This window comes from Neurospora hispaniola (assembly GCF_033458365.1).
Source record: "Neurospora hispaniola strain FGSC 10403 chromosome Unknown B0T23scaffold_1, whole genome shotgun sequence".
NCBI lineage: Eukaryota > Fungi > Ascomycota > Sordariomycetes > Sordariales > Sordariaceae > Neurospora > Neurospora hispaniola.
The window spans coordinates 2,145,945-2,172,022 of NW_026944406.1; the positions used below are offsets into that span (position 1 = coordinate 2,145,945).

Below are 26,078 nucleotides of genomic sequence, written 5' to 3' on the forward strand. Positions count from 1 at the left end.
AGCATACATACCCTTACCCTCGTTACGTCTGTCCCGCGGTTACCTTGACTCTTGTCTCTCTCTGCTCTATGGGATCTACATAGCGTGTTGCGTGTGTCTTTGATTTCCAGAGAATAAGCTCTTACAGGGGCCAACCCAGAGCTCGAGCACCTGCAAAGGGAAGCCAGCCAGGGCTGAAGGTTCGAGTTTTGCTACCACGCCGGGCTTTCTCTCCACCGCCTTTCTCGCTTGTTCCTGGCGAGCCTGGATCCTGGAGACATCGACGGACTACTTCAAACTCCACGCAGGGTGGGCGGCGGAGTTGGAAGCGCCTAGATCGGTGCAGCAGAAAACGCAAGAAATAGGAGCTAGACCTACTGTGGTCCATCACCGTTAGCCAGTGGGGCCCCTGTGGGCTCTTTCGATCCAACCCAAACCGGACGTCATCCCATTCACCAAGTGTGTGATTTATCCCTTCATCTCTTCTCAACAAAGCACGGCAGCCGCGGCAACGCGCCTTCAGAGAACCTGACTGCGCGTCTCGTCAACTTCTCCATGAAACTCCGGTAGCGCCCGTCAAGGCTCAAGGTTGTGTCTGGATCCTCAAAGCGGACCAGCATGCGGGCTCCCTAAGGTGAGCGAGCACCACTTGATGTGCCAATAAAGTCAACAGATGACATCTAGCGCAATGGACATCCACAATCCGCTGACACTCCGCCCATGACAAGTAGAAGAAATGTCACCCCCAAAACCAAAACCCGACAAATCTCCATCACCACGGCCAAAGACCCCCAAGATCACGCCCACAAACTCCAAGAATGGCGCCCCGACAATTTCACCGACCAGATCGGCCACGGCGCTGGGAGCCACCACTCCCAAGAGTGTGCCGACACCTACCAATAGCGGCCTGTCACACCACAAGAAGAAGCCCGAGCTGAAGAAGCCCGAGCCGAGTCTTCTGGGTGATTTCCTACTCGGCCGACCATCCCCGCAGCGCGTAGCCGCACAGCGCTCAGCCTCGAAGCGACGAAAGACCATGTCCATGGATGCCCAAAATGTTCGAGAGGAGCTACGCCAAGAGATGCGCGCCGCAGCTGTACGGAAGCTACAACAACCTGGTGGCGTTCGCGATCGTGTCAAGGCATGGCAAAAGGCGTCGCAGGCGGCAGTCAAGGCAGAGGGCCTTCCTATTCCGGTCGCAGAAGATGCGCGAAGCGAACCGACCGAATTCGCTGTCAACTTGAGCGGCGATGACGTGGACGAGGAGGACCGAATGAGGATCAAGTGGCGGCAGAAGCCCCCCAAGAAGAAGAAGCCAAAATTCGAGACGGTGGAACCCAAGGGTACGAGTGGGAGCGATAGCACTGCCAAGGAAAAGATAAAAGTGCTAAGGAAATTGGCCGACGACAGGCCCGATGTTATTATCAAGGAAGCGCGACCAAGGCCCGAGTTGCCCAAGAAGAGGATTATAAGCGACGACCACTGGATGAAGAAGCAGCAAAAGGGAAAAGGGCAAGCAAAAAGTCCGGTACCCGAAGCAGGCCAACCCATACCAAAAGACTTTCTCAAACGAACGGCGCAAAATCCCTCGGTACAAAAGAAGATCAGAGATTGGGCTCAGAGGGTAGAGCTCCCGCCGCCCCCGCCACCTGTTGCCCGGCGCCCGACGGTCAAGACATATCGCCATGCCAAAACCGGTGAGACGGTCACGGTTGAGGTAGACGAGGACGACGATCATCACCGCGGGGCACTGTCGGAACCAGATATGCCGCGTAGGAAGCGTTCATCGTCTGGTGAAAGTAGGAGGTCAAGCTCAAACCCAAGGACGCAACAGTGTCCACCCAATGATGGAATTAGGGTGCGTTCCTTACAGAAACGGGGCTCCAAAGATGATGGAATAAGGATCTGCCCAGCAAAGCCCGCCCGGTCACTGCCAGACGATGGCATTAGAGTTCGCCCGGGTCCTCCTGTCTCTGCCGACAGCAGCAGCAGGTCCACTTCTACAGTTAGTCCCTCCTCTTCGTCCGGGCGGACACCGAGCGATCGGTCCGGTAGCAGAACACCCCCCAGAGGAGCTTCACCTCCTCCAAGAAGAACCTCAACTCCGCCGCGAAGAGCTTCGACCCCGCTTAGAAAAGCATCGACTCCCAAGCCAAGAGCGCGTAGTGATCACTCGGCTGCTTCTGACGATGTGATAGAAGTCATCGTTGAACCTGAAAGCGAAGTGTCATCAAGGAGGAGCCCGAGTCCTCCGCCGAAGAGAAGGTTAAGAAGCCCTCCACCTCCGAAGAGGAAGCTGCCAAGAAGAAGGGGTTCCCGTGGCGGTGCGCGAAGAAAACCGAAGCGAAGAAGTCCTAGCCCACCAAACACAGCCACGCAAACAGAAACTACAACGGATGACAGGCGACCGGGCGCTGACAAACCAATGCCAACTCCTAGGAATGGTGGATCATCCGCAGAGGATTCTGACCGGCGCCCACCAACTGCCGCTGGCGTTGATGATTTAGCAGAGATTCCATTCGGCTTTTCGGCGTTTAGCGAACTGGAACTCCCGTTGAGGGGTAATACCCAGAGAACACATGCCCGCCAAAATGCGAAACCTAAGCCGAAACCTCAGAGAAATGAAAGCCTCAAACTAGTACCGAATGTCCTCAAAAAGGTTATGACCGGCGCCATGGAGAAAATGCAGGAGATGGCGGAACCGCCGAGGCCTCCCCCTACAGGGACCAAGCCCGCTAGAATCGAATCTTGGTTGAACAACACGGTTGACCCCTTCGTAGAGGGTATGCCGAACTTACCACCAGTTGTTGCCCCCGAACCCCTACGAGTCTCGACCCCTGAGCGCAATTCCAAGGAGAAGTTGGTCGACAGAGATCTACCAGCTCATAGGGAACGGGCCCCCGAGCGCAACTCGAAGGAGAAGCTGGTCGATAGAGATGTGTCGACGCACAAGGCACGGACTCACGAGATTTCCAAGCGCGCTTCGGCAGAGCTGCCGCGCAGGAAAGAGAGACCTCAGACTCCGGTAACCCATGAAGAGCTACGGAAGACTTCAACACGATCGGATGATAGCGAAGTAACTCCCAAGAGGAGAAAGAGTCCTACAACTACCCCTGATTCGGCGGCGGGGCTGAAACGACGCTCGACTCCTAGGAGCCCAACATTACCGCGAAGGAGCAGTGGTTCCGCAAAGAAGCCCTTTCGGGATGTGTTGAAGGAGGCCTTCAAGGGCGAATCCAGTGCGCACAAAATAGCACCTATGGTATATCCCAGCTGCGAGACGGACGTTGAATCTGAACCAGAAACCGAGGATGACTTGGAGTCCAGGAGAAGCCCACCGCAGCAGCGCTCTCCTGACTCATACAAGAGAAGATCAGCATCTCCTGATCGCCCTTCCAGAGCCGATTCCTATTCCTCGTCAGAACCTAGCACACGGGGGCCCTCGCGCAGAAGACGACCAACGAGTGACTTGCATGATCTATCCACCATACTATCTGAGGACTCCCGCGAATATCAGGAACCATATGGCAAGAAGGATACGGATAGCGTCTCCACTGTTTCCCAATCCACCGTAACACAGGCTCCCGAAGAGGCGTTCGGCCAGCCGACACCCCTCACCAGAGAAGCGAGTCAACAGTCACAAACCTCTCAAATATCCCGCAAGTCTGGCAGCTTGAAGCGCCGACTTACTACTAAGCACTCTGATTTGGTATCAGTGCTCTCACTTCCTGACGATGGCCAGCTGGTCCCACCCAGCCGCTCAAGGAGCATCAAGGCCTCGCGCAGTCTTCACAGAAAGCCTAGCAAGGCTAACGACAGTAGGGTCAATGATCTGCTAGAGGAGTTTGCCGATGATGAGCACTTCTATCATCGAGAACTGAAGACCTTGGTCGACGGTGTCGTCCCCGTGCTCTTGAACGAGTTTGTCCATAGAGACAATGTGGACGATGCCGATCGCAAAACAGACAGCATGGCCAAGGCTGTGGTGAATATGGGTGTCGCTCTCGAGAAGTTGTGGACTTACCACAAGCGCGCGCCCCTGCATGATATTCGGAGGCTCCTTGAATGGCTCGAAGCCGTCTCGCCGGTTTATAACAACTACCTTGACGTATGGCGATTGGGATTCCAGGATCTCATTGTCAACCTCGCACCGCCGAGCGGGAAGATCGACGAGAATGACTCCCTCCTGAATGCGCTACCTCGCAATGAGGATGGTGATGTGCTCAGCTACAACGGTGAGCGGGTGGATGTTGCGTACTTGTTGAAGCGGCCCCTGATCCGAATAAAGTGGATGTACAAGTTTCTCCGGGTGAGTTCCACTTGCACTACCATTGTCACCGCTAGCTTGGCGTGAACTGTCACTAACATGAGCGGTGTGTATGTAGGCGGCTGTTATGGTGATCAAGACTCCGGAAACTGAGGACCTACTCAAATTGTACGGCAACCTCCAGGAGAAGGCTCGAACACGGCATCGTGAGGAGTTCGCTCGCATGACCGATGAGGACGCCAACAACACCGACACAACACGCGCCAGAGACCTTCGCAACCTGCGACCACTGGACAACGTTCGGATCGATCCGAGCAGGCAAGTGGCAGCTAAAGACTCGTTTGAGATGGACCTTGAACACTCGAGCGGCCAACGACTTGAGTGCCAAATCGAACTTATGCACCGAGACAGGGTCAACGTGCCTTCTGACATGGGGGATATCCTCATCCGTGACATCAGCAACAAGGCTAAGCCATGGCTGCTTTTCCCGCCTGTTCCAAGGCAGTACATCTCGGCAAGAAAAGGCGAGAGTCCCAGGAGCATGATTGTCATGATCCGCGGTAGACATAACGGCGACGAGTGGTATGAGCTGATCAAGCTGTCCACTGCCGAAGAGGTCCAGATTACGGACTGGCTGGGGATTTTGGGTAGCGACCCCATGCCTCCCCTCTCACGACCTAAGCCGCCGATAAGCATGAGCCTTATTCACGTCAGCTCACCAAAAGCGGACGACCTCGACGTCCCGATTGGTGAACCTAGCGTTATTGGCTCGTATGATGATGAATTCAGGACGCCTAGCCGATACCACAAGCGACAAGCCAGCGCTCCGGTCACCTCCTACCCGGCTCCCAACAAACACATTCCGTACAGCGAATCTGTGGATATCTTCAGATCTCAGCCAATTACCCCAGCCTACGGAATCGAATCTGTGCCTATTCCTCGGCCCCTCAACATCAAGGGTTCAGCTGCCGTTCAACCTCCGGTGGAGCTTGGTCCTACGACCCGGGTGAAGAGGCGCACATCCTCTCCTCTCAAGCACGAATATCACCCATCCGACATCGACTCTGAGACTGAAGAATCCGCCCGCAGTGACTCGGAGTCGTCATCATCCTCCAGCGACGAGTTGGACGAAGATGATGTTCCGGATACGATCCCGGGTTATAGCCTCAAGCAACCCTTGCCCCAGATCGTTGAAGAATCCGTTGTTTCAGAAAACACTATAGCGCCATCACAATCAGCTTCTCAGGCTGGAGCACCTCAGCCAGGGCAGCAAACCCCGCAAGAGAGGACTGTGCAGAGGTTTGTTGCATCAGTCTCGTACTGGTCCAACAGAAAGGGTATCTGGAGGGAGATCAACACTGAACCCTCGCGCATCCTGGTCTTCCCCGGAAGTATGGAGGTACACATGCTCCAGGAAACCCCAGGGAACAAACAGGCGTACCCTCTGCAGACCTCTGGCACGTCCGAGGTCGATATGGCGAACAGAGAGGCTGGAGGCATTGTCCCTCTTATCTGCCTCATCCTCACCCCAGTGGTCATGATTCGCCGTAGTACGGCGCTTGACCTCGAGGTCCGCAGCCGCGTATCTCCCGAGTCTCGCCTGAGCAGCATCGATAGCGGCATGTTCCGCTTCCGCGCCGCGAGCCAGGATGAAGCGAAGGCCCTTTACGAGGCGGTGCACCAAAGCCGGCTGAACAATGCTAGGTACATTCAGCTTGCCGAGGAGGCACGTGTCCGTTCTTTTGGGCAACAAATACAGAACGATTCTGGCGCCGGTAGCGCCGACGGCACTGAAACCTCCAGCCGTCGGAAGAGCATCTTTGGCCGCAAGAACAGTTATCGCGCATCCACTCGCGCGCCCAGCCAGCACAGCAGCGCGACAACCAGCGTTTCGGCTAAAAGCTTCTTGCGCCGCTTACTCGGCGGCGAGAACACGTCGTTCAACATCGGCAAGTCCACCGTCGACAAGCAATCCCGCCCTGGCTCCATCGCCGGAAGCGGTGGTGCCCACGGCGGCGGCAGCGGCAGCCTGTACTCAAGCGGCTACTCCTCTGGTACCGGCGGCAATGACTCCTCAACTCCGCCGCGGAGCGCATCCGGCTCCGGCAGCCAATCCCCCAGCCGCTGGAGCATTGGTCTGGCCAAGCCGTTCACTCCAGGCCAACCGCTCGAAATCCGCTGCCACTTGAACGTGCAGAACAACCGCTGGGCTGACAAGGGCGACTGCATCCTGCACATTGGCCGTCCTCCCCCGGGCGTACGCCAGGAGCTATCGCTCTACCACGGCCTAGAGAAACGCATCATCGTGACACACGCCACCAAGAAGGTTTCTGACAAGCCACTCATTTTGTTAGATGCCGTGCTGGGATCCAAATCCTTCAGCATGCTGGGAACAAAGGGCATCATGTGCAGCGTCTGGGAGAATCTGCGAGACGAGGAAGGAAACGTCGGTCTAGCACCCCGCACGGGAAGGGTCGCTGGCAAGGTGACCAAGTGGTGCTTCCAATGCAAGAGCGTGCAGCAGGCCAACTGGGTCTTTGGCATGGTCACGAGCGAGGTGGAGGGGTTGCTGCTCTAGGCGATGCATCATCCCCCGAACCTGAATCTGAATCTGAATCTGATCCTGGAGCCCGTCTTGGAAGATATGGAGGAGAGCAGTAGTGGAAGTGGAAGTGGAGGCGGCGGGTGTAGTAGTAGTAGTAGTAGTAACGGCAGTGGTAGCGAGAGGTATCTTGGCTACATGCCAATTCCATCGCCACAGGTGGTGCGGGATGAAAGGAGGAAAGAAATGTGGAAGAGGAAACTGGACGAAAGTCCGGAAGGGAGGCGGCGGAGGGAGAAGAGAGCCGAGGAGAGGCTGGTCAGGTTGATGACGATGTCTTCTGCCGGCGCCGCGTAGTGCAGTGCAGCACTGCAGCTGGCGACGCAGATTGTGATGGAGTTTTGGTTGGGTTGGCATACACATCAAGTGCAACTGACTGGTGTCTTGCAGGCGTGTGAATTCACGCATTTGCGTTGGGTTTTGACTGTTTATGTTTCTTCATGTTTCTATAGCCTGCACGGCTTCTTATACCCCCCTATACATATTCTTACACCTATACCCCTCCCTCACTATATGGTTTCAGCGAGTTGAGCCGCCGGGAGGGTTTTCTTATTCGTTAATTACTATTTCCATTTGCGAAGCATTCGTCTTTCCCGTGTTCATATTATTGTGATACCAGATTTTCTCACCCCTCAAGAAATTCTGTTACTGCTTGGTATTCGGGCTTTATACACTAAATAGAGTTTCTGGTCTGAGGCATGAGGTACATTCAAGTTCAGTGTAGATGGTGTCCATTACATCGGATTGAGGTAAGTGTCTCTTTTCTCCATTATATACGAGGGTATTGCTGAGGGTAGAACAAATGGCCAGTTTCGGAACAACTCAGCTATTGTAATATAACGATGATTATGATTAGGTAACAACAGACCCTGTGAGATCTTGTTTAACCATCTTGTCCTGGTCGTCCTCACCTTCTCTTCTGCAACGCCAGCCGGAGAAATGTCAACATAGTCTACTTAGAGGTAGTACATATAGTCGACCTTGAATCGATCGACACCATCAAAATTAAAGGCCACATTAACACCCAGCACATTCATTAACAAGGACCAGCTCAGCTCACCTGTACACCGCTCAAGGAAATATTCCAGACCAACGACAGATCCTATCTCTTTCTTTTCACTTCATTCACTTCGAAATACAACATTTCTTCTTCTCCATCTGCGAAACTCATCATCCGTCGCCTATCATATCATCCTCCACCCCCTCTTTCCAGAACCTCTCATATCCACAGAATAGTATTATTATCGATCGAGTCGAGGTGTAATAACAACCTCACTCAAGGGATGTCAAAGCAAAACAAACGCCGCCCAATGCAAACCTGTAGCACCGCTGACGGTGCTAAGGATTCAAGAACCAATTACCAAGAATGCCACGCTTTTTTTTCCAGAGAGCCCAAGATCAGACACATCAATGTGCTGCCTTGTCTCTCAAAACAAACTACCAGTCCCTGTCCAGAGAGGACCAAAAAACCATTATCAACAGTCGCTTTGCAGTTGGGTATCATGACCATCCAGTGATGTCCGTAAGGAGTGTGTAAAGCTCGCCGAACATGTCGTCGAGATGCAAGTGTCGTTAAAAGGAATGTCTACGAGTTGGGTATATATGCGATTCGTCGATCCGTAAAAAGGAGTGTCTATAGTTCGTCATGGGATCCAGCCGTTGGGTATATAAAGGAGTGTATATGCGTTATTGAAACAAGTGTCGTTAAGGAGCGTCGTGTGCTGTTAAGTGCAGCGTCGTTGCAGTCGTAAAAGGAGTGTAAGATGCATAACAATACGTTGAAATGCTGCAGGTGTGATCGGAAAGGAACGTGGTATGCAATCGCGTCTGTATCGAAAAAGAAAATGCTGAAAAGAGATGCACACCGAATGCCAGATTCAGTTCGATGTGATGTGCTGATGCCTTTCGTCCGTTACGTTCTCATCATCTAGGTAATTCGAAGGTATAGAAGATATCGAGATGCTATGGCCATGACTCGAGGGTGGTGTGAACACCATCGATGGGGTTGGCGACTCGGGGAGCGGAAGCCTGGTGGAGTATTGTCCAGGGCCCAGGAGCGGAGAAGGGGCGAGGCTGTGTGGGGGGCCGGGCCAAAGTACGGCAAAGTCGTCCGGAGGCGGGTAGGTGGGCGTTGAGCTTAGCATTGTGGGAGTCCTGATGGCCATGTTAATTAAACCTTTGCATCTCTTCGGAGCCGGACAGCGGCCGGTGTGGCGATCAGAGATCCTAGACCGTCCACACGGATTGGATTGGATGGACGAACCCGACACCATAGGGGCTGGCACCGCCCATCATGGGTGTAGTAGCGGAGAAGCCCATGTCATACGAGGGATATTCGTCCGGATCGCTGTAGGTGACGGAAGCCGCGTCGTTATAGTCACCGAAGGTGCTCGTGGTGGGACTGTATGCTCCATAGGATGGGCTCGGGATGCTCAGGTACTGTGGTTGGCCAAAAGGTGCCGTGATCTGGACCGGGCTGGGTCCGCATTCCGGGATGACGGACAAGTTCTCGGTACTGTAGCTGAAAGCCGGCCTCTCTCCGTATGGCAGGTACTCGGACGACGACGCCGCGGACAAGGGCATTGGTGAACCTTCGCTTGCGTAGAAGTTATCGAACACTGGGAAAGACGGGGTACGGATCGGTTGATTCCACCCCATGCGAGACCGGAATTCGGAGACTGTGTCAATAGGGAAGTTCATCAATGCAAGAGGGGTTGCCAAATCACCCTCGAGTTGGCCAGAAATATTCAAGGAATGCAGGCGACGTGCAATCTCCTCAACCGGGCCAATTGTCAAACTTCCAAAGTAAGCGGCGCCGATCTCAGGGAAGAGGCGCTCCATTACCAGAGCAACGGTGTAATAGTGAGCAATGATGACCAAGGCACTGGGCGACCCATGGGTCTGTTGCAGGTACATGACGGGAAGCCAGAACAACCACGTACGCAGGGGTCTCAAACGCTCAAACTGTTGGGCTACCGACAAGGTAGGGCTAACCTTGCGAGCACCCTTCAGGAAGCTGATGAGCTGGGCAACGGACTTGGTGTCCTCCCTGTTGTGCTTGAGGTGAGACTCGACCTTCTGGAGCTGCTGCAGAGTCCTCTGAAAGGCGTCAAGGTCTTCCTTGCGCGGCTGGCTGGGCTTGTGATCCGGGGCAGGAGACGGGGGAGCGGTTGGAAACGTGCTGCTTTCGGCAATGAAATCACCGAACTGGGACTCGTGCTTCCAAGGGTCCATGGCTTCAATGACCTATTATTTCCACGTCAGCATCCGCCTCTCTTTGTAACCACGTACGCTCGCAGTCAAACGTACCGATGAGGTTCCCTGCATGAGATGGGTCCAGCTTCGCCTGTATGGAAATCCGAGTTAGCCCCTCCTTGTCTGTGTAGCCGGAAGGCTGCAGTATATTGCTTACCAATCTGTGGCTTGCCACGACAGAACAAGAGATGCGGCAAGGATGGCGTCAGAAGTGTCCTTCGAGAAGGTCCCGATGGCTTCCTGGAGACCCTTCAAGGCGATACCCCGATGCTCGTAAGCCATGTTTCCGACCAATGGACAATCGGTCAAGTACGCAATGTGCATGGCAGAGAAGGCCAACAGCGAATGCAAGACATAGTTATGGGTAGCACCAATCTTGATGATTCTAGAAAACCTGTTAGCGCCCAGCCCAAGCCATTATTGACGTGTCAAGTGTGAATCTTACGTCGGGATCTGCCGAGTCCACAAAGTGAAGCCGTTGGCATCAATTTCCATCATCTGATTGCTGATCGAGGCAACATGGTGGATCAGGCGCAACTCGTCTGTGCTGAGATACTGAGGGGCCGGAGTCGGGTAAATGTTAAGGTTCGGGAACGGGAAAAGACCAGTTCGCTGCCATTGCTCGATTACAAGCTCGATCTCGGGCGTCCACATAAGATCCGGTTTGTCAGGAGAAGTAGACCGGTCCTCAGCGACAGGAATGTCATTATATGGACAACGGATCTTGTGCTTGGTGCAATTGCGGCACTGGGGAAAACTTTCGTCACAACGAATGTGGCGGCGCTTGCTGTATGATTGTTAGAAAAGCACCTTTCGCATCCAACTTGTCATGGGTTGAGTTAGCTTACCATGTCTCGCATCCCTTTCGGGACTTGGTGTGACTAGAACAAATGTCAGTAAAGACAACCCGAAGTGAGAGCACAAAGTAGCTTACCTGCGCCTAGGGGGACCACCGCCGGGACCAGCCATTGTGACAGTAAGACAGTCGGAAAGTTAAAGCGAAAGATCTAATAGCAAGGTTAGCATATATCTCTATAGGTGTAAAACACACGGACAAACGAAACACTGACAAGAAGCAGAGACACAATGGACCCTGATGACGTCGAAGTAGCGAACGTAATGGGTTGATACGAGGACAGGAAGCGTAGGCTGTGCCTTACACCGATGACAGGTACCGAGACTGCAACGTTGCCTTCCTGAAGGGTCAATCTAGAGCGAGCGTAGTTCGGAGTAGTTGTTAAACGTGAACAAGTCGATAGTCAAGGTGCTTTGAGCGTTGACTACCTGGAGTAGCAAGTCGGTGTTGCCTGCCGAGTAACCGGTTGCTTGCGCCGAGGTCGTTTGCAGTTGCGTCGTCGTGATAACCTCAATGTCCAAGATCTTCCCTTAAATCCAGATCCAAATCTCCTCCTTTCCTTCACCGTGGTAGCGATCGTGTGTTGTGAAAGTTTTGCTTGTTGCGTGTTTCCAAACAGACCCGGAAACCTAGAGCAAATGGGGGCGTCGGTTTGTGGCTGATTCGAGGTTACAAGCAAGCGAGCAGGTCTTAGTAGATGTATGGCAACATCTGTTTTGGTGATTTAGATTCTTGTCTCTTTTTCTTTCTGTTTTGTGTGGCAATCCAACGAGGGTGGTTGGCTAAGCGAGAGTCAGATGAATGGGGGTGTTGTGGTACGGATCTCCTGCGCTCTTCTTCGATTCCAGATGAGTTGTTGCTGAAGCCGGAGCGTGGTACTGGAGCGAGTGAGTTGCGCTAGTGAGACAGAGTTGTTGAAGTCTTTCCAAGTGGTGAGTGGAGGCTTCAGTGTTGTTTCGCAGGGTTGAGTTGAGTAGGCGTAGCGAGGGGGGGGGGAGTTTCCTTCCTTCCAAATCTGTCCGTCTCTCCAAACCACCAAGAAAAATGAAACAAGCGAATGACAGGAGTCGACGAGGACTTCCTAGAGGTGCTAAAAAGCGAATGTGGGAGGCGGGATGATAGCGGAGGACTGAGACTCAGACCTGAGGGTTGATGATGTACAGTTTAGTGAGATAGGTCGAAAAGGAGAGGGGACGCGATGTGCCCCGGGGGAAGCCCAAGTGTTAAATAGCGCCAGTTTGGACTGGGTCTTGGTGGGCTTGGGTGCAGACGGGCGTGACGGGGGAGTGCTGGGTATCACTTGCGCACTTGGCCCTGCAGTTTCCGCGCACCTTCCATGTTCCCTTCCAGGTTCTCTCTGGGGTTGGGCAGAGCCGCCCGCCTGATCATTGGCTTACACGCCGGGGTCGGGGCCCTGTCACTGGAGGGGACGTCAACCTAGCCCTGTTGCTGCCACACTCCTTCCTCCTCCCACTGTGTGCTCCAGTGCAAAAGCCCTTCCAGTTGCTCGAGTGCTCTTTCCGTGCAGTCTACATAGTAGAGGTATCCCATCCCATCGACATCTGCCATAACACCAAAACAAGGTGGAAAACCTGTGCCGTCATTGGCTGCGAGTCCACCGTCTGAGCAAGAAAGAGGAGGAGGAGATGGACGTACGTCCGAAAGAAGAGAACTTGAACCCCCAACAATGTACCCACATCCGACTGCTACTCGCTGCCCTGCACACCCGCCCACAATGCGACCAGAATGGGCAATCCACTCGCTGCTGCAGGCAATGAGATGGGGGTGCATGAGGTGCCCGCTGCGTGGACAATCACCTGGCACGAACAAGGGCGAGCGCTGATGAGGTATCGGTACCGCGGAATGTAGACGGCGGTGCCGATGAGCATCATCAACAATAACATCAACAACAACAAGGACAAGGTGAAAACCAAAAGAGCCGCCGCCCGTGGATCATCGCCGCTAGGAGCTGCCCTGCGTGCTGTAGTAGAGGTTCCTGTGTACATGTCACGGTTCTACAGGGTGGATGAATGTAGAAGGGTGGGATGGATGGAGGGTCAGTTGTGTGTAACCGTTCAGTTCGATTCCCTGTCACTGTATCTGTCTGTCACTAGCCAGTCCTCCACTCTGCATTCAGCAGTGGTCGAGGTCGGCCTGACATCCAAATTCATCCGGCGATCAACGGACCATCCAACGGTCCAGCCGGTAGGTACCTTCTAAGCAACTTGCATCCAAAAGACCTCGGTAGGGGACCTCTCGAGCACAGGGCGCAGCAGCAGACATGACAGCAACATCAAGCATGAAGCAATAACGACAGCTTCTGGTAACCTGCCCCATCCGGTTTACTGTACATGCTGTAGTATGTACCATAGACGTTGGTTCTTCTAGTTTGGGGGTCCATCGTCATCCTGACCTCCCGCTCTCTCAAGATATGGGATGCTTGCTACCATCTTGCTGGACTCATCTGGCATTGAGAAATGATGATGAGTGGTGGGCCATAGTTGGGCTTGCAGACAAACTATGAGGAAACAAAGGGAGCCAAAATCGAAAAGAAGAAAAAAAACGAAACATTGGTCACTTTACGACAAATTACCCCGACTGGTCTAACTGACATACTCCACCTAATAGTTACCTTACCTAACCTTAACGCTACGGAATCAAGGGCACAGCCGGGCGGAACTGTGTGAAAGAATGGAAGCGAAGAGTGCGGAGTCGCCATGATCATCCATCCATTTTCCTGGGAACAAGAGTGATGAGGGTTGGACTGACAGAACAGGATCTCCTCCGACGTTTTTCCATGTCCCCTCTCCACTCCCTGGATATCATATCAGAGATGGATGTGGCTTGTTGTTATTGCAGTACCGTTGCCGAGACGGAGACACGGCAGAGCGAAAGAATAAAAGAAGTGGAAGTAAAGCAGGCGTTCGAATGAAGCGAAGCGAAGCGGAACAACGAACGGGCCATCTAACTCCAAAGGGCAAAAGAGGTGACCGATCGAACGAGGTTTGCTGAATGGAACTCTCCCTCTTTCTCTCTCTCTCTCTCTCTCTCTCGCTTTTCTCCATCTGTCCCCGGCACCCAATCCATCAACTCAGGGAAGAGGAGTGGGCACCTTGAGGAGACCTCGCTTCTCCCCAGGTAGGTGCCGGTAGAGATGGAAGCGACAGATTTGTAAAGTATTAGCAGATGTGTCGTCCCCGTTTTCACTGGCACCTACCAGGCCACTGTTGTCGCACCATGTCATCCACCGTCCCTGACTTGGTGGTGTTGGTGTTGTAATGGCAAAAGTACTATAGTTAGGTAGCAGTAGTCAAGGGAGACTAGTTTAGTACTCGTAGAAGTAGGTAACGTAGCGTAGCGTCTATTTTCTGTCTTTTTCGTAAGTGCACTTCATGATTTTGGATCTAGGTGATCGACGGCCGAGGCACACAGTAGGGGTACTACTACTCTACAGTGTCGAACTTTACCAATCAATACCTCAACTTTGAGAGATCTGATAACATGATAGAAAATGGCACCCTTTTTCTCAACTTCAAAGTGACGAGATGATGCTCATTTGGACTTGAAAGACTGTCCGAGTTCGTGCTGTTGAAGCTGCGGTGCGCACAGGAATAAGTTAACATCTGGGAACATCCTTGACCTCATCTCGAGTGCTTAGGCCTGCGGCTCGTTTCCGCTGTTGTTAGGCTTTGTTTCACGTCCTGTCTTCACGATGGCCCCTGTTCCTTGGAGTTCATAGAACCATGATGAGAATCTCGAGTAAGCTATGCCAGCTTGGTCGGAAACTGAGGGTGAGGGCCCTTTCTTGCTTACCAACAACATTCTCCATCAGCAACCACTATGCAATATCTGTACATAAAGTCTATGAGTGGGATCTGCGTCCTGAAAAGGCACCTTGATGAAACGATGTACCTACATTGCCTGACTGCCTGTCGGTTTCATCTTGTCCCAGAACGCTGGTCCTTTGTTTGTCGTTGGGAAGCCCCACAGCCGGTTCATGGCCCTTCCCATCACCTCGAGTCGGTCCTTTCGCCAAGTCCGAATCGTCGCCAAGGCCGTAGCCCAAGTTCAAGTTTGTCAGTGTGTGCCGTGTGTCGAGAGTGTGCTGTCAGGTGTGGTTTTTCTCTGAGCTTCTGGCGCCTGTGGAGTGCAGCTGCAGCACGCATTGACAGCGGGCGGGGCCTGAATGACACTGACTGCGCGCACTGCCCGGCGGTAGGTAGGTAAGCAACTGACGGAGCTTCCACTTGAAATCAAATCCATACTGTGCGAATAATTTGGAATTAATACTGTTATTCTACAGCTCTAACGGCGGCGGCTTCGCTTCGTTGGTAACGAAACTTTATCTGTCAAACATCAATCTCGATGGGACTTTTTGAGTACCGAGAGATACCCTTACCACTAAATTCCATACCGTGACAATGGCTACGGAACGCTTCTCGTTCGACCAAGAGCGGTTGTTTCTCCTGGATGAGCAACTATCAGTGCAGCTGACTCTTATCCAGTATATTTCGGGCCCTTTCACTGAGGCGCAACAGCAGATCCGGCAGAAGCTTGCCGAAGTTAGCCCAGGTCACGATCATCACTGAGCTACGGAACTTAAGCGGGGCAGATAAACCGACTATGTTTGATTCCAAACCGCTTATGTAGAGCCATGATCCAATTCACCTAGGGCAAGTGTTAGGTGCTGGGATTAGCTCCAGAAGTTCAGGGGGCAGTGAGAGAGCCCGCGTATACAAGTGTAAATTGAGCACAACAATAGAGGCGGTCTTGAACACTCGTTGTCCATTATCAAAGACGACGCCTTCTCGTAAGGACGTGGTAATGGTTGCCGGCGCGCGATGTTGATGCCAAGCTTCGGGTCCTAGCTGGGCTTGGCTCAAGCTTGGCGAGCTTGGCTCTTCGCTTCGATGGTCCCAGACAGTCGGATTATCCGGTTAAGTCCCTTGGGTGGCCCCGGAGCCAAGAGCCTGCTCCACCTTTTTTTTTTTTTTCCTTTTTTTTCTTGTGGCTGATTTCCTTCTTTTTATTCTGTTGCCTTGTCCCGCATGCCTAATTGCTTGAGGGTATCAATCACATAAGTTGGTTAATCGTTGTGTGAATTTACCTTTGAACTAGCTGAGTATGGCATAGTCTGTGCATGGCCGGTCTTTAGTTTTCTCTCGCGGATATTAAATGATGACAAGAGGTAACTATTACGTACCTATTCCGACAACGGCTAGCCGAGGGTTAGGCCAGTTCATCACAAAGGACCCTGCCTTCCTGTTTATCCCAAGCGTGAAGGAGAAGAAGAGGAGGCTGGTTTAAGCTCATCTGGGGATAGCCGCTCCTGTAAGGCTCCAGGAACGGGCCGGATAAATCAACTGTGTTGGATTCTTGATTGACTGTGTGGGACACATACTAACAGCCAAACTCGAACCAAGACCCCAAACTTACAGTAGCATCAAAAGTCATCATTTCGAATCACGACAACGAGAGCTTATGCGACGATTCATTATGGATCGCCTTTACTCCTCTAAGTTGCCAAGATCGCCGCAGTTGTTCTTTTTCTTGGGCGCACCATGAAAAGAATTACAGTGAATGCCGGTGAATGCTGGTGTGTTATAAGGATTTGCGAGTCTGACACGCCCGGGCTTCCGTCACTAGCTTGAGCGGAATGGTAAGAGGGACCTTACCGAGTCAAACGTAGACTGAGGATAGAACTCTAGCAGAACATAAATCATCGAATGAATCACATTCACCATCAGCCGTCTTTACATCGCGTCAAGTCTAACATGAGGCCAACTACTCACATGGTGGTTGAACCGTCAATAAATGTGGTGCCCTCATTGGCTGCACCCAATCCACACGGTCGATGAAGGATCGAACACAGTCGATTTATCCGACTTGTCCTGGAAGAGCATATTACAAGTACCTGATGCGATGTGCCCCTGGCCCAATCAGAGCACCCCACAAGCGAACGTACCGGAAACACAATTGAGGCGGAGCTTGCATGTTTCCATGCTAGCTCTCTTCTTTCCTCTATTGACGGTCCGTTCTAACCTCCAATGTTCCGTGGGTGGGCAACCGAACGACCTGTCTAGTGTACCTGCCTCCCTACCTGGACGGGCACTGACCGTTTTGGGATCTGGCCTGCATGACGCACGAACTTGACATTGACACCAACATCTCACGGCCCTGGTTGTCTCGTTGCCAAATGGATAGGGCCTTTTGTAATTATCATGTGAGTGAAGTCTATTTCACCTGTCCGGGTACGCCAATGAATAAGGCCAACGTTACTATGAACCACTTCGGTTAAATTTGCGACCGGGCGCAGTAGCGGTGCTGGAACCAACGACAGCCCTTCAATTTCTTGAGAGGTCTTTCGGGGACGGAGGCAGAAACAACCGCCTCTAACTGCCTATTTCGTTGACGTTTAGAGGGGAAGCTTGGGCGCTTAACGAGGTTTTTGATGGTCGCGATTATCATCTTGCAGATGAGGGGGTTTGGGTTAGTTCACTTGGGAAGTGGGAAGATAACAGGCCAATGGGGAGTGGTGGAGATTCAGCTTGAGCCAAGCCACCTCAATACAAGGAGTTCCTTTGATATCGATATGTCTGTGTGACGGTGGTAGAGTGTGCCATACTCTGCGACACTCTCAGGCCATTTTGATCCGGGCTACTTTCGATTTTTTTTCCTCGATAGTCAACAGGGATTTGGAAAAGCGCTCGAATGGTATGCGTTGATGGGCGTGCTGTCCAGTGATGGAATGACCTAGACTGCGGGCAAGAGGCAGAAGTATTACGCGAAGCCCACGTCAGGTTCGTTTGAAGAAAATATGGTCCTCTACAATACTGAACAAAACCCAATGATCATTCACGAAGAGCCTGGAGACTTGATATTGGACCGGTTCCCGGGCTGAGCTTTGCTCCGAATCATCCCTTTCTCAGATCTTACTGTCTTCGAAAGTACCTTCCAGTTTCCGATCTGTTGAAAAACTTGGGACGATGAGTGCAGTAGCGGGGTAGCCTGATGTCATCATGTCGAAGGCGAACAAAGTTCCTTCCCTTTGTGGTAGCACTTCGTGACGCGCACAGAAGCAATCGGCAGGGACACCCCTCTCCCCTCTCCCGAGCTACCGGCCCTCCGGCACACAGACGAGCGCACAAATCCAAACGCAGAATTCCCAATCTTTCCATTCTGACAAAGAAGTTGGGCCGGGGGTTTTCTACATACCAGCCCCTGCCAATGAAAACCCTTTTCATCAGATGTCCATCTATTTTTTCACGGAAATAAGACCAGCTACTGTCCACCCATTTGTCCACTTGCCAAGGACCAACTTGCCGGTTATATGCGAGCGCGAGCACCGACAGAGCGTAGCGTTTCTGGGATGCCACTGTATTGCGTAGTAAAAGTAAGTCCTCCCATGTTGATAATCGGTATTCCTCCGCGCCGTCCTCCGTGAAAGACTCCTCCAACATCGGCAGCACTACCGCAGCGCTACTACACTAAACAATGTCTATGTAGTAGGTACATGCGTACACTACCTAGGCGAGACCGAAAATACACACCCTACCCGATCCCTACTTTGAGTTCCGGGTAACGAACGGAACGGATACAGTACGTACGGATTGCCAAAGACTGGCACTCTGTCAGTTACATAGGTGTGTACAGTCCAATGCTGATTTGATTGTCAGCGCGGTTCTTGCAACAGGTGATAAGATACAGACAAAACCACGTAACAACCACATTCGAAACGGAAGATCGGGTAGGGTGTATGAAGCATCCGAAAACGTATCTGGTTGATACCAAATTTCTTCCACGGAAATTGTGGAATGGTGGTTGAGTTGCGCAGAATGCGTAGTGAAGTCCCGCGCTAACGAACAAACCAGGGGTGAACCACCACCGCAAACCCCGGCCTCCTTGTAACGGACCATTCGGCTGTACCATGACTCGAAATTCTCTCGCGGAGCCGTCCGTTGCCCGTGAGCCTCCCGAGCTCAGACATTCCGCTACGGGACAGTACGGGATCAGACACGGCCGTGAAAACCCCACTGCTTCGCTCTTGGCTCTCTAGCCCTACTTTCCAAGGAAAGAAGAAACGAAGAAAAAAAGCCCATTCGCCCCTGCTTTTTTCCGTCTTCGACCGTTGTGGTGAGCCGCAGATATCCATGCATCATAGATGGAGCGATGGAGCCTCAACTCGACAGCCCACCGTTGACGGGCAGTGGAGACCAATGGAGTTGCAGCATCGACAGAAAACATGCCAATTGTTTCGAGGGCACGTACAGCGTCGCAACTGATACCCTCGCGACGGAGCATACCCCGTTGAAGAAACTCAAGCGAATCATGACCTACGGCACCGTTGAAAAGGAGATTTTTCATCGGCCCCATCACCATCGGCCGGTCACGATTGTCTGCATAACGATAGTTTGACAGTTTGACTACAAGCGACAGCCGGTGGTGGATGGGATGGGATGGACGGATGATAGGTCGAACATGGTCTTCCTGTGATGAGTACATCTAAGTTTAGTTTTGCCCTCTCCCCATCGTGCCCGAAAGAGACTGATAATGATGCAAAAGTTGCTAAACCCTTGTCAATGGCTTTTGGTCGAGAAACTAGCAGTTGGAGCGCGGAGGGATCTGATTGGATGAAACAAACGTTTCTCGTGTCCATTTTTGGATACTTGCCTGCCGTCCCAAGCCCCTGCGACTCCTTTCTTCTCACCTCCTGACTGGCCTTTTTATTGAGCTTGGCGGCCGGGGCGCGATGCATCGTCATTGCCGTGAGGCTCGGTTTTGCTCGATCTGGGGGACGCCAACGACAACAACGACAATGCTGCCAGGTCCCCTATTTTCACCCACCAGTCCACCCACCAGTGAGGTTTTCTATAGCGAGCAAGCTCGCCATGTGACATTTGTCACTACACATGCATGCCATGGAGTGGCTTACCTTTTGGGGAGGGGGGTCAAGTACAAGTTATGACACTCCAGAGCGAAAAACATGCCTTGACATGTGCTATACTTGTAAGCACAGATCTCGGTACCTCTGTCCTCGAAAACTGACTTGTTTTGTCTGGGTCGAGAAATGGCCAGCCTGGGTTTGGTTGCGATGAAGGTCACCTTGGTCCCTGATCCTATCGCGTCCTGGTCTTTCTCTTTTGTTCCTTCATGGAATTTTCGGAGACAACAACAGGCCAGCCGGCACATGCAGGTAGGGTGCAGGTGTGCTGGTCTCCTCGTCCACGCCGTCGACGCCATCCACGCCCGTCCCACGGTCACGCATGGGTTTGTGCACCGAAGTTTGCGGGCTTGACTGCTTTGGGCGTAGTCGGTTTCTATTCTTAAAATTAACCTTCTTTGGCCTTCTTGGTCTGCTCCACTTCCATTGGCTGCCCTGCTGCCACATCCGACCGAGAAACACCCGGCCCAGCCACTCAGAGGTGAGGAAGCAGAAAACACACTGCTAGCCCTAAAGCCACTCACCATCACCCCCTAATTGTTAGGCCGTCTTACAGCCTGGCTTCCCACTCTCACCCGTCATCAGATGACTTTCCCCAGATCTCTCACTCTCTGCCGACAGACACAGATTCGCAATCTCGGCAGCCTGTGCGCACAGCCTCAATTCCTTATTTCCGAGAGCTTGTGGTATCCTTTTTTCGAACGACCCATCGACCGCTTTCGGGTTAGCAGGCCGCAATGGTCAGAGAGCTCCGATACAACGTTCCACTCCTCATGCCCGCGGCTTCCGCCAACAAACCTCCTTTTCATCATGGCTTGACCAATGTATCTAGACCGTTGTGGCTGACCATACACACAAGCTGCCCGCGCGCCTTTGATTATGCAAGTTCCTTTTCCGCCATCTAATCCAAACGTCAGGCTGTACCATGAGAGCAATGGGAAGTCATTTCTTTAGCCTACGCTTTACATACCCAACCTTTTACGCAATCCAGTCTCATCGACACTTGCCCACCACCAGATGCACCCCACGACCAAGCCCAGCTGGTCTTGTCGTGTGTCGTTGGACAAGTGTCAGCAAGGTCACCGAACTGCACCCTCCGTACCTGAGTTCCTGCTCCGGATATCGTAAATCCTGGACGCCCGGGGGCGGTGAGCATTTGCACAGCTGTTGTGCAGATGAACGACAGGCACAGATGCGAATCATTCGGTGCATCGAAAAAATGGCTTCGCAGCAATCGCATGGGTCCTTGCTTCCACCCTACACTACAATGTCGGCTCTGATACCATTCACGGTGTTCACCCGTGCCCCGGTACCTTGCCGCCAATCCTTGAAAGATGCGCGTGTGCAAAGTTTGTTATCGGGGTGAACCGCCTTCAACACTCCACGTGCGCGCGGATCTCGCGGCTATTCTCACGACTTGCTGCAACATGCCGAGGGCAAACCCTCAAAAAAGCCGGCAAAACCTAGGTCGTCCACTGTCTCCTGCGCCTCAATCTCTATATAAATGTGCTGTTGACCAGGAACTAATTATAGACTCATCCCGATCAGGGAACCCTTGGAGAAGTCATCTCCCGCTTGCCATTGGCATCGTCGCTGGGTTGAGCCACTCGACCACTCGAATAGTGATAGATGAGGTGACAACTACATTGCTGTCATCACCATCCTTTCCTATCTGGGCTCCGAGATAGTCACTATCGGTACCGAAAACTCTCTTCTTGAACATCACGGGGAACATCATAGCATTTTATCCGACTGAGCATGCATCATTGCCAGGCACAACATAATAGACGGTAGATATACTGTCGCCTCAACCACTTCCGTCCTTCCAGGCTGTGTCGCTAATAAGTACACAGCATGTTAGCCTCACATAACGAATTTGCACGGGTATTCTATGCATGACACGTACGTCACAGCCATGCGTTTGTGAAACCTCAAAGCGCGGTGAGAGACGGGACGAGATCATCGAGAAGACCAACTCAAGTCACACGGGGCTGCCTACCTCACCATACATTTCTACACCCGACACAATGGGTATAGCTCTCAATGCCTGGAGTATTTCCCGATCCTTCGGCGCCTATCCATCATTATTAAGTGATTCTTCAGGGCAGGCACAGGAGAGATGGAAATACCCCGATGTCTGTTCCCGTTGCCTTGCTATTTTTTCCTGGGATGCGTGGCTGGGCTTTGCAGCAAACATGGTGCGTTTACCAGAAAGGAGATCACAACAGTATCTTCGTGGACACTGAGATTTCCTTCTCTGGGTCGAACAGACGCTGTGTCGAGGATTCACTCTTTCCTCTCCTTGTCTGATGATATATCCTGAGAGGGAATGTACAGATCCGATGACGTTTGCCCAGCGTGGTCCCCTGCCCGCTCACTCAAAGGGCTTGGGTCACATGCGGATTGCCTCATTCCATGAGCTCCTGTACCGTCGGGGTAGGCCAGGGTGGTCACTTCCCAACCTCGAGCAAACAACCAGCAATCCATGTGCAAGAATTCAGGGTAGCAGCCAGCAAACAAGGGGATTCTGGTACCTGACAGCTGACTCGACAATGAGGCAAGGCTGACACTTAGCAAAGATATATTGCATTCATTTGTGCAAGGTCAAAACAGAGAAAAAGTGTCAGGAAATGGAGACAAGTGTTGACAAGACGACCCGGAATAGGCAAACGTTGCAGCATTAACAACGAACCCGGCCTCCAACACTTTCCTTTCGGCTGAACAAATTTGTTGGGCCAGCACAAGCTTCGTTCAAAATCTTCTCATCTTTCTTGTCACACAGTTTCCTTACGGGAATACCACTTTGCAGCCGTAGATTGACTCTCCACTGCTGGCTGGCGAAAGCTTGCTTCCTGACTGGAAATTGAATAATCCGGCAGATCGAGGTATCCCACGCGAGACTCCTTGAGATGGGGCCGACTAACTGCGGTAGACATCGCCGAGACTTCGTCCCCCCAACGAGGGAGATCTACTGGTCGATAAACGACTCACTTGACTCCAATCGACCGCAATGAGTTTGGAAATCCTTGATCTCCATCTTCATGCCCAATTCCGTCACTCCCTTGCCTCATCTCCATAGTATTTTCTTTTCCCATGGCGCATTTTTCACTGCCATTCTCAAACCGTTGGAGAAGCTAGGACATGGCCCGGCATAGCATAGTGTAGTACACTAGCAGTTCCTCGTCCGCCTGCCTCAACTCCAATCTTTCACTCCACCGGAACACGCTCCCCACATTGCAATTTCTCGTATTCCGTTGCACTAAGCAGAGACTAAAAAGTAACCCATCAAGGTTCCATAGGTCCATCGATGGTGGTCCATTCCATGGTGCTCGGGCGGCTATCCTTTTCAAGCGCCTCGCAGGGAATCACTACATGGGAGGGTACTTGACTTTCTCCGACAAGGTAGGCCCCTGCGTGGGTTGAAGCGGAATGAAAGGATGAGGCTGGGGAAGTTATTCCCAAATTGTACAGCATAGCCGAACAACAGGAACGGCGATCAGGAAAGAGGACTCCTTCCGCATCGCTCCGGTCGCCGTCGCCATTACTGCTGTCGCCGCTGTCCTCATTGTCGCCGTCGCTGCCGCGCTTCCGTATAGATCCGACTACTGTGTTCAGGTTGAGAGCGACTCGTCCACCATGTACCGAAGCACTGCACTACGAGTCACTCGATAACCACTGGACAGACGGTCGTAGTTTTACGCCCTCCTTCCTGCCTCACGTAACTAGTAGCAGGGACAGGGACATGACTTCCATCTAGAGAGCCACAGCGGTGGTCAAGACCAGACCGGCTTTGACGCTCAAAAGAAGACAGATAAAGAAAAGAAACAAAGGTTGCCCAGCTACAGCATTCGCAGCTCGCTTCGCCCTTCAGTTCCAGGTCCCTCATCCCCAACCCCGGTTCTTGTCTTGGTCCTTGTCCATGTCGCCTACGGTGCCGGGCGCGACGGCACTGCTGCGGTAAGTGCACGCTCCGGCCCGAGCAGAACCAGCCAACAGGGTCAAGTTGCGAAAGTCTCATGTTCCACTGTGCAATCGTACAACCCTTTACTCAAACTCAGACCCTGGCCTGTGTTCTGCCTAGTCTGCATCTGGCTGCTTCAGGGAACGCAAGGTCGGTTCGGTTTGTTGAGTGAACTAAAAGGTTGAACTGACTGAGCTTGTCTCAACCGAGGTTAGGTGAGGACAAATTGCCGGCCTGGTCGTGCTGGATCGGGACCAGGCAGGGACTGCAAGTGAGTGAGTGTGTAAATGGATGATGTGATGTGGATCACAGAGCACCGCACGATCGTCATGATGTAGTCCCGATCCTTCATGTCAGTGGCCCGGTGAGCTGCACATACATACCCTCGACCAGACTGAAGCGGAGTGGTCAAGTAGCGTTGGAGGGCTGTTTGGGTTGGGAACCTGAAGCCCAATGGAGAGAGACGAGGAGATAAGATAGGTACCTCTAGGTGACTCGGCCATGTGTTCGATCATGAAGCTTTCGCTTTTGCTGTACCACATGTGTTACAAAGGCAATTAGAGGCCTTTAGAGTGCGGCGTGCGCATGATCGGGAGGAGTGTCTCCTTGCATTTGGGTAGAAAATCTGCCGAAATCCGCCAGCAGACCAAGTCGAGAAGCCGGATAAGTAACAAAAAAAAAAAAAAAAAAAAACACATACAGCTGAAGCCTTCCAGTTCATCTTATTCACCATCAAACAATCTCCACGGTGAAACCACCACCAGAGCTTCTCAACGAGTCGATCTGCTTCAAGAGGGAAGGAGCTGGACGAACTAAAACCAGGCTGACATTCGCCCCTTCCACGCCCTCCTCCCTTGGTGTTCTGAGACTACCAAGGCGGGTCCTTACCTCCGTTGACTAAGCGCACTGACCACCCCATTGTCCATCAAACCCTTCCCGCCTTTCTCTGCAAAAGGCAAGCCTCATGTCTTATGCAGGCAACATACACTATACCCTAGTAAATGCAACTAATCCGGGCTCTATGGAGAGGGTCAGAAAAAGTTGCATTTACTAGGCACTTTGCATTTACTAGGGTCCCGGTTACATACAAATCGGTGAATCCGGGCCGCCAGGCTAGTTGCATTTACTAGGTACCTTTGTATGGACTTGCATTTTCTGGGGGTTGCATTTACTAGGGTATCTACTGTACCTTAATTTCACCACTAACGAAGGGGCCAGGAAACTCACATGTGACCGCTTCGAAGCGCGAGTCTCAGCCGGGCGGCGGCGGAGAGTGAGTCGTGTAGTGCAGTGTAGCACGAGAAGAGACAGGAACACCATTTATTGTTACACATCTCACCGATATACTCAGACCAGTACACATACTGGACAGGAGTCCAACTCCAGATTCAATCCAGGTCTATGTCAAGTTTTAGGTCCGAGAGAAGTAAAAGAAGTGAGGGAAGTGGTCTCGCCTGTAAAGATGAACTAATTTGGACCTTGTTTTGGGATTTAGTCAGCTTACAAGCTACAAACAGCACGGGCGTGGACCTTCGGGCCGTTTGATAGTTTGCCTGGTTGCCTTTGGTACCCAGTTGCGCGGTCTGGCAAGATATATTACCGTCCGTCCGTTCGCACGTCCATTCATTGACCAGGACAGATAGCTAGCTAGCTAGCCATGGACAAGCCCGGACAGCAAGACAAGGATAAGGAACAACACACTGCCACTACATGCCTACTTGAATGCCCTGGCTCGAACTGGGAGCGGGAAAGCGGACAACAAAAACAAATGGAGTACCGCGTGGTTGGTTCCTGGGGTCGTGTCGACCTTTAGATTTCAGACTCCATTCAAGACTCCGCACGTACATATGTACGTCAACCATATCACCACCACCATTCCTACAAGCGCAAGGTAATCCGAAATCCCGGGCTGGTTGTTGTGTATGTATGTGTGTGTGTGTGTGTGTGTGTGTGTCCGGGGATAACAAACTTTCCATGGAGTCAGACGACGACGGTGAGAGCTGCTATAATCAGCACACTCTCACACACACACAAAAAGCGCAGATATGTAGGGTGGAGATTCAAGATCAAAACAGAAAGGTAAGGAAGGGGAGTGAATGAGATGAAACAAGAATAAGCTTCTGACACGTGCGAACCATGCTTTTGGGTACAGTATCTCATCCCAGTATGTAGCAGGCTGAACACGTGTGTGTTAGTGGTATGGTATGTTGCCCCCTC

General features: G+C 52.3%; 4 protein-coding genes across 4 annotated transcripts; 3 read left to right on the forward strand and 1 right to left on the reverse strand.

Moving 5' to 3' along the window:
- Positions 1–715: 715 nt before the first annotated feature.
- Positions 716–6,824, forward strand: B0T23DRAFT_391848 (uncharacterized protein; the record flags this gene model as incomplete). The annotated part of the gene is made up of 2 exons (XM_062837967.1): positions 716–4,288; positions 4,365–6,824. 2 exons carry the CDS (start codon positions 716–718, stop codon positions 6,822–6,824), a joined length of 6,033 nt encoding a protein of 2,010 aa, XP_062696838.1.
- A 2,102-nt stretch (positions 6,825–8,926) lies between these two features.
- B0T23DRAFT_10990 (uncharacterized protein) lies at positions 8,927–11,395 on the reverse strand. The gene is made up of 7 exons (XM_062831845.1): positions 11,174–11,395; positions 11,038–11,110; positions 10,952–10,984; positions 10,549–10,890; positions 10,261–10,488; positions 10,158–10,194; positions 8,927–10,094 (listed from the first exon to the last, which is right to left on the reverse strand). The coding sequence occupies exons 2-7, from the start codon at positions 11,070–11,072 to the stop codon at positions 9,075–9,077; spliced, it is 1,695 nt and encodes a 564-aa protein (XP_062696839.1). The 5' UTR covers positions 11,073–11,110; positions 11,174–11,395; the 3' UTR covers positions 8,927–9,074.
- Positions 11,396–15,325: 3,930 nt separating this feature from the next.
- On the forward strand, positions 15,326–15,548 carry B0T23DRAFT_434218 (uncharacterized protein; the record flags this gene model as incomplete). Its single annotated transcript, XM_062840487.1, has 1 exon — positions 15,326–15,548. The coding sequence occupies exon 1, from the start codon at positions 15,381–15,383 to the stop codon at positions 15,546–15,548; it is 168 nt and encodes a 55-aa protein (XP_062696840.1). The 5' UTR covers positions 15,326–15,380.
- A 7,255-nt stretch (positions 15,549–22,803) lies between these two features.
- B0T23DRAFT_409288 (uncharacterized protein) lies at positions 22,804–24,259 on the forward strand (the record flags this gene model as incomplete). The annotated part of the gene is made up of 4 exons (XM_062839364.1): positions 22,804–23,302; positions 23,708–24,011; positions 24,082–24,132; positions 24,255–24,259. The coding sequence occupies exons 1-4, from the start codon at positions 23,273–23,275 to the stop codon at positions 24,257–24,259; spliced, it is 390 nt and encodes a 129-aa protein (XP_062696841.1). The 5' UTR covers positions 22,804–23,272.
- Between the last annotated feature and the right edge of the window lie 1,819 nt (positions 24,260–26,078).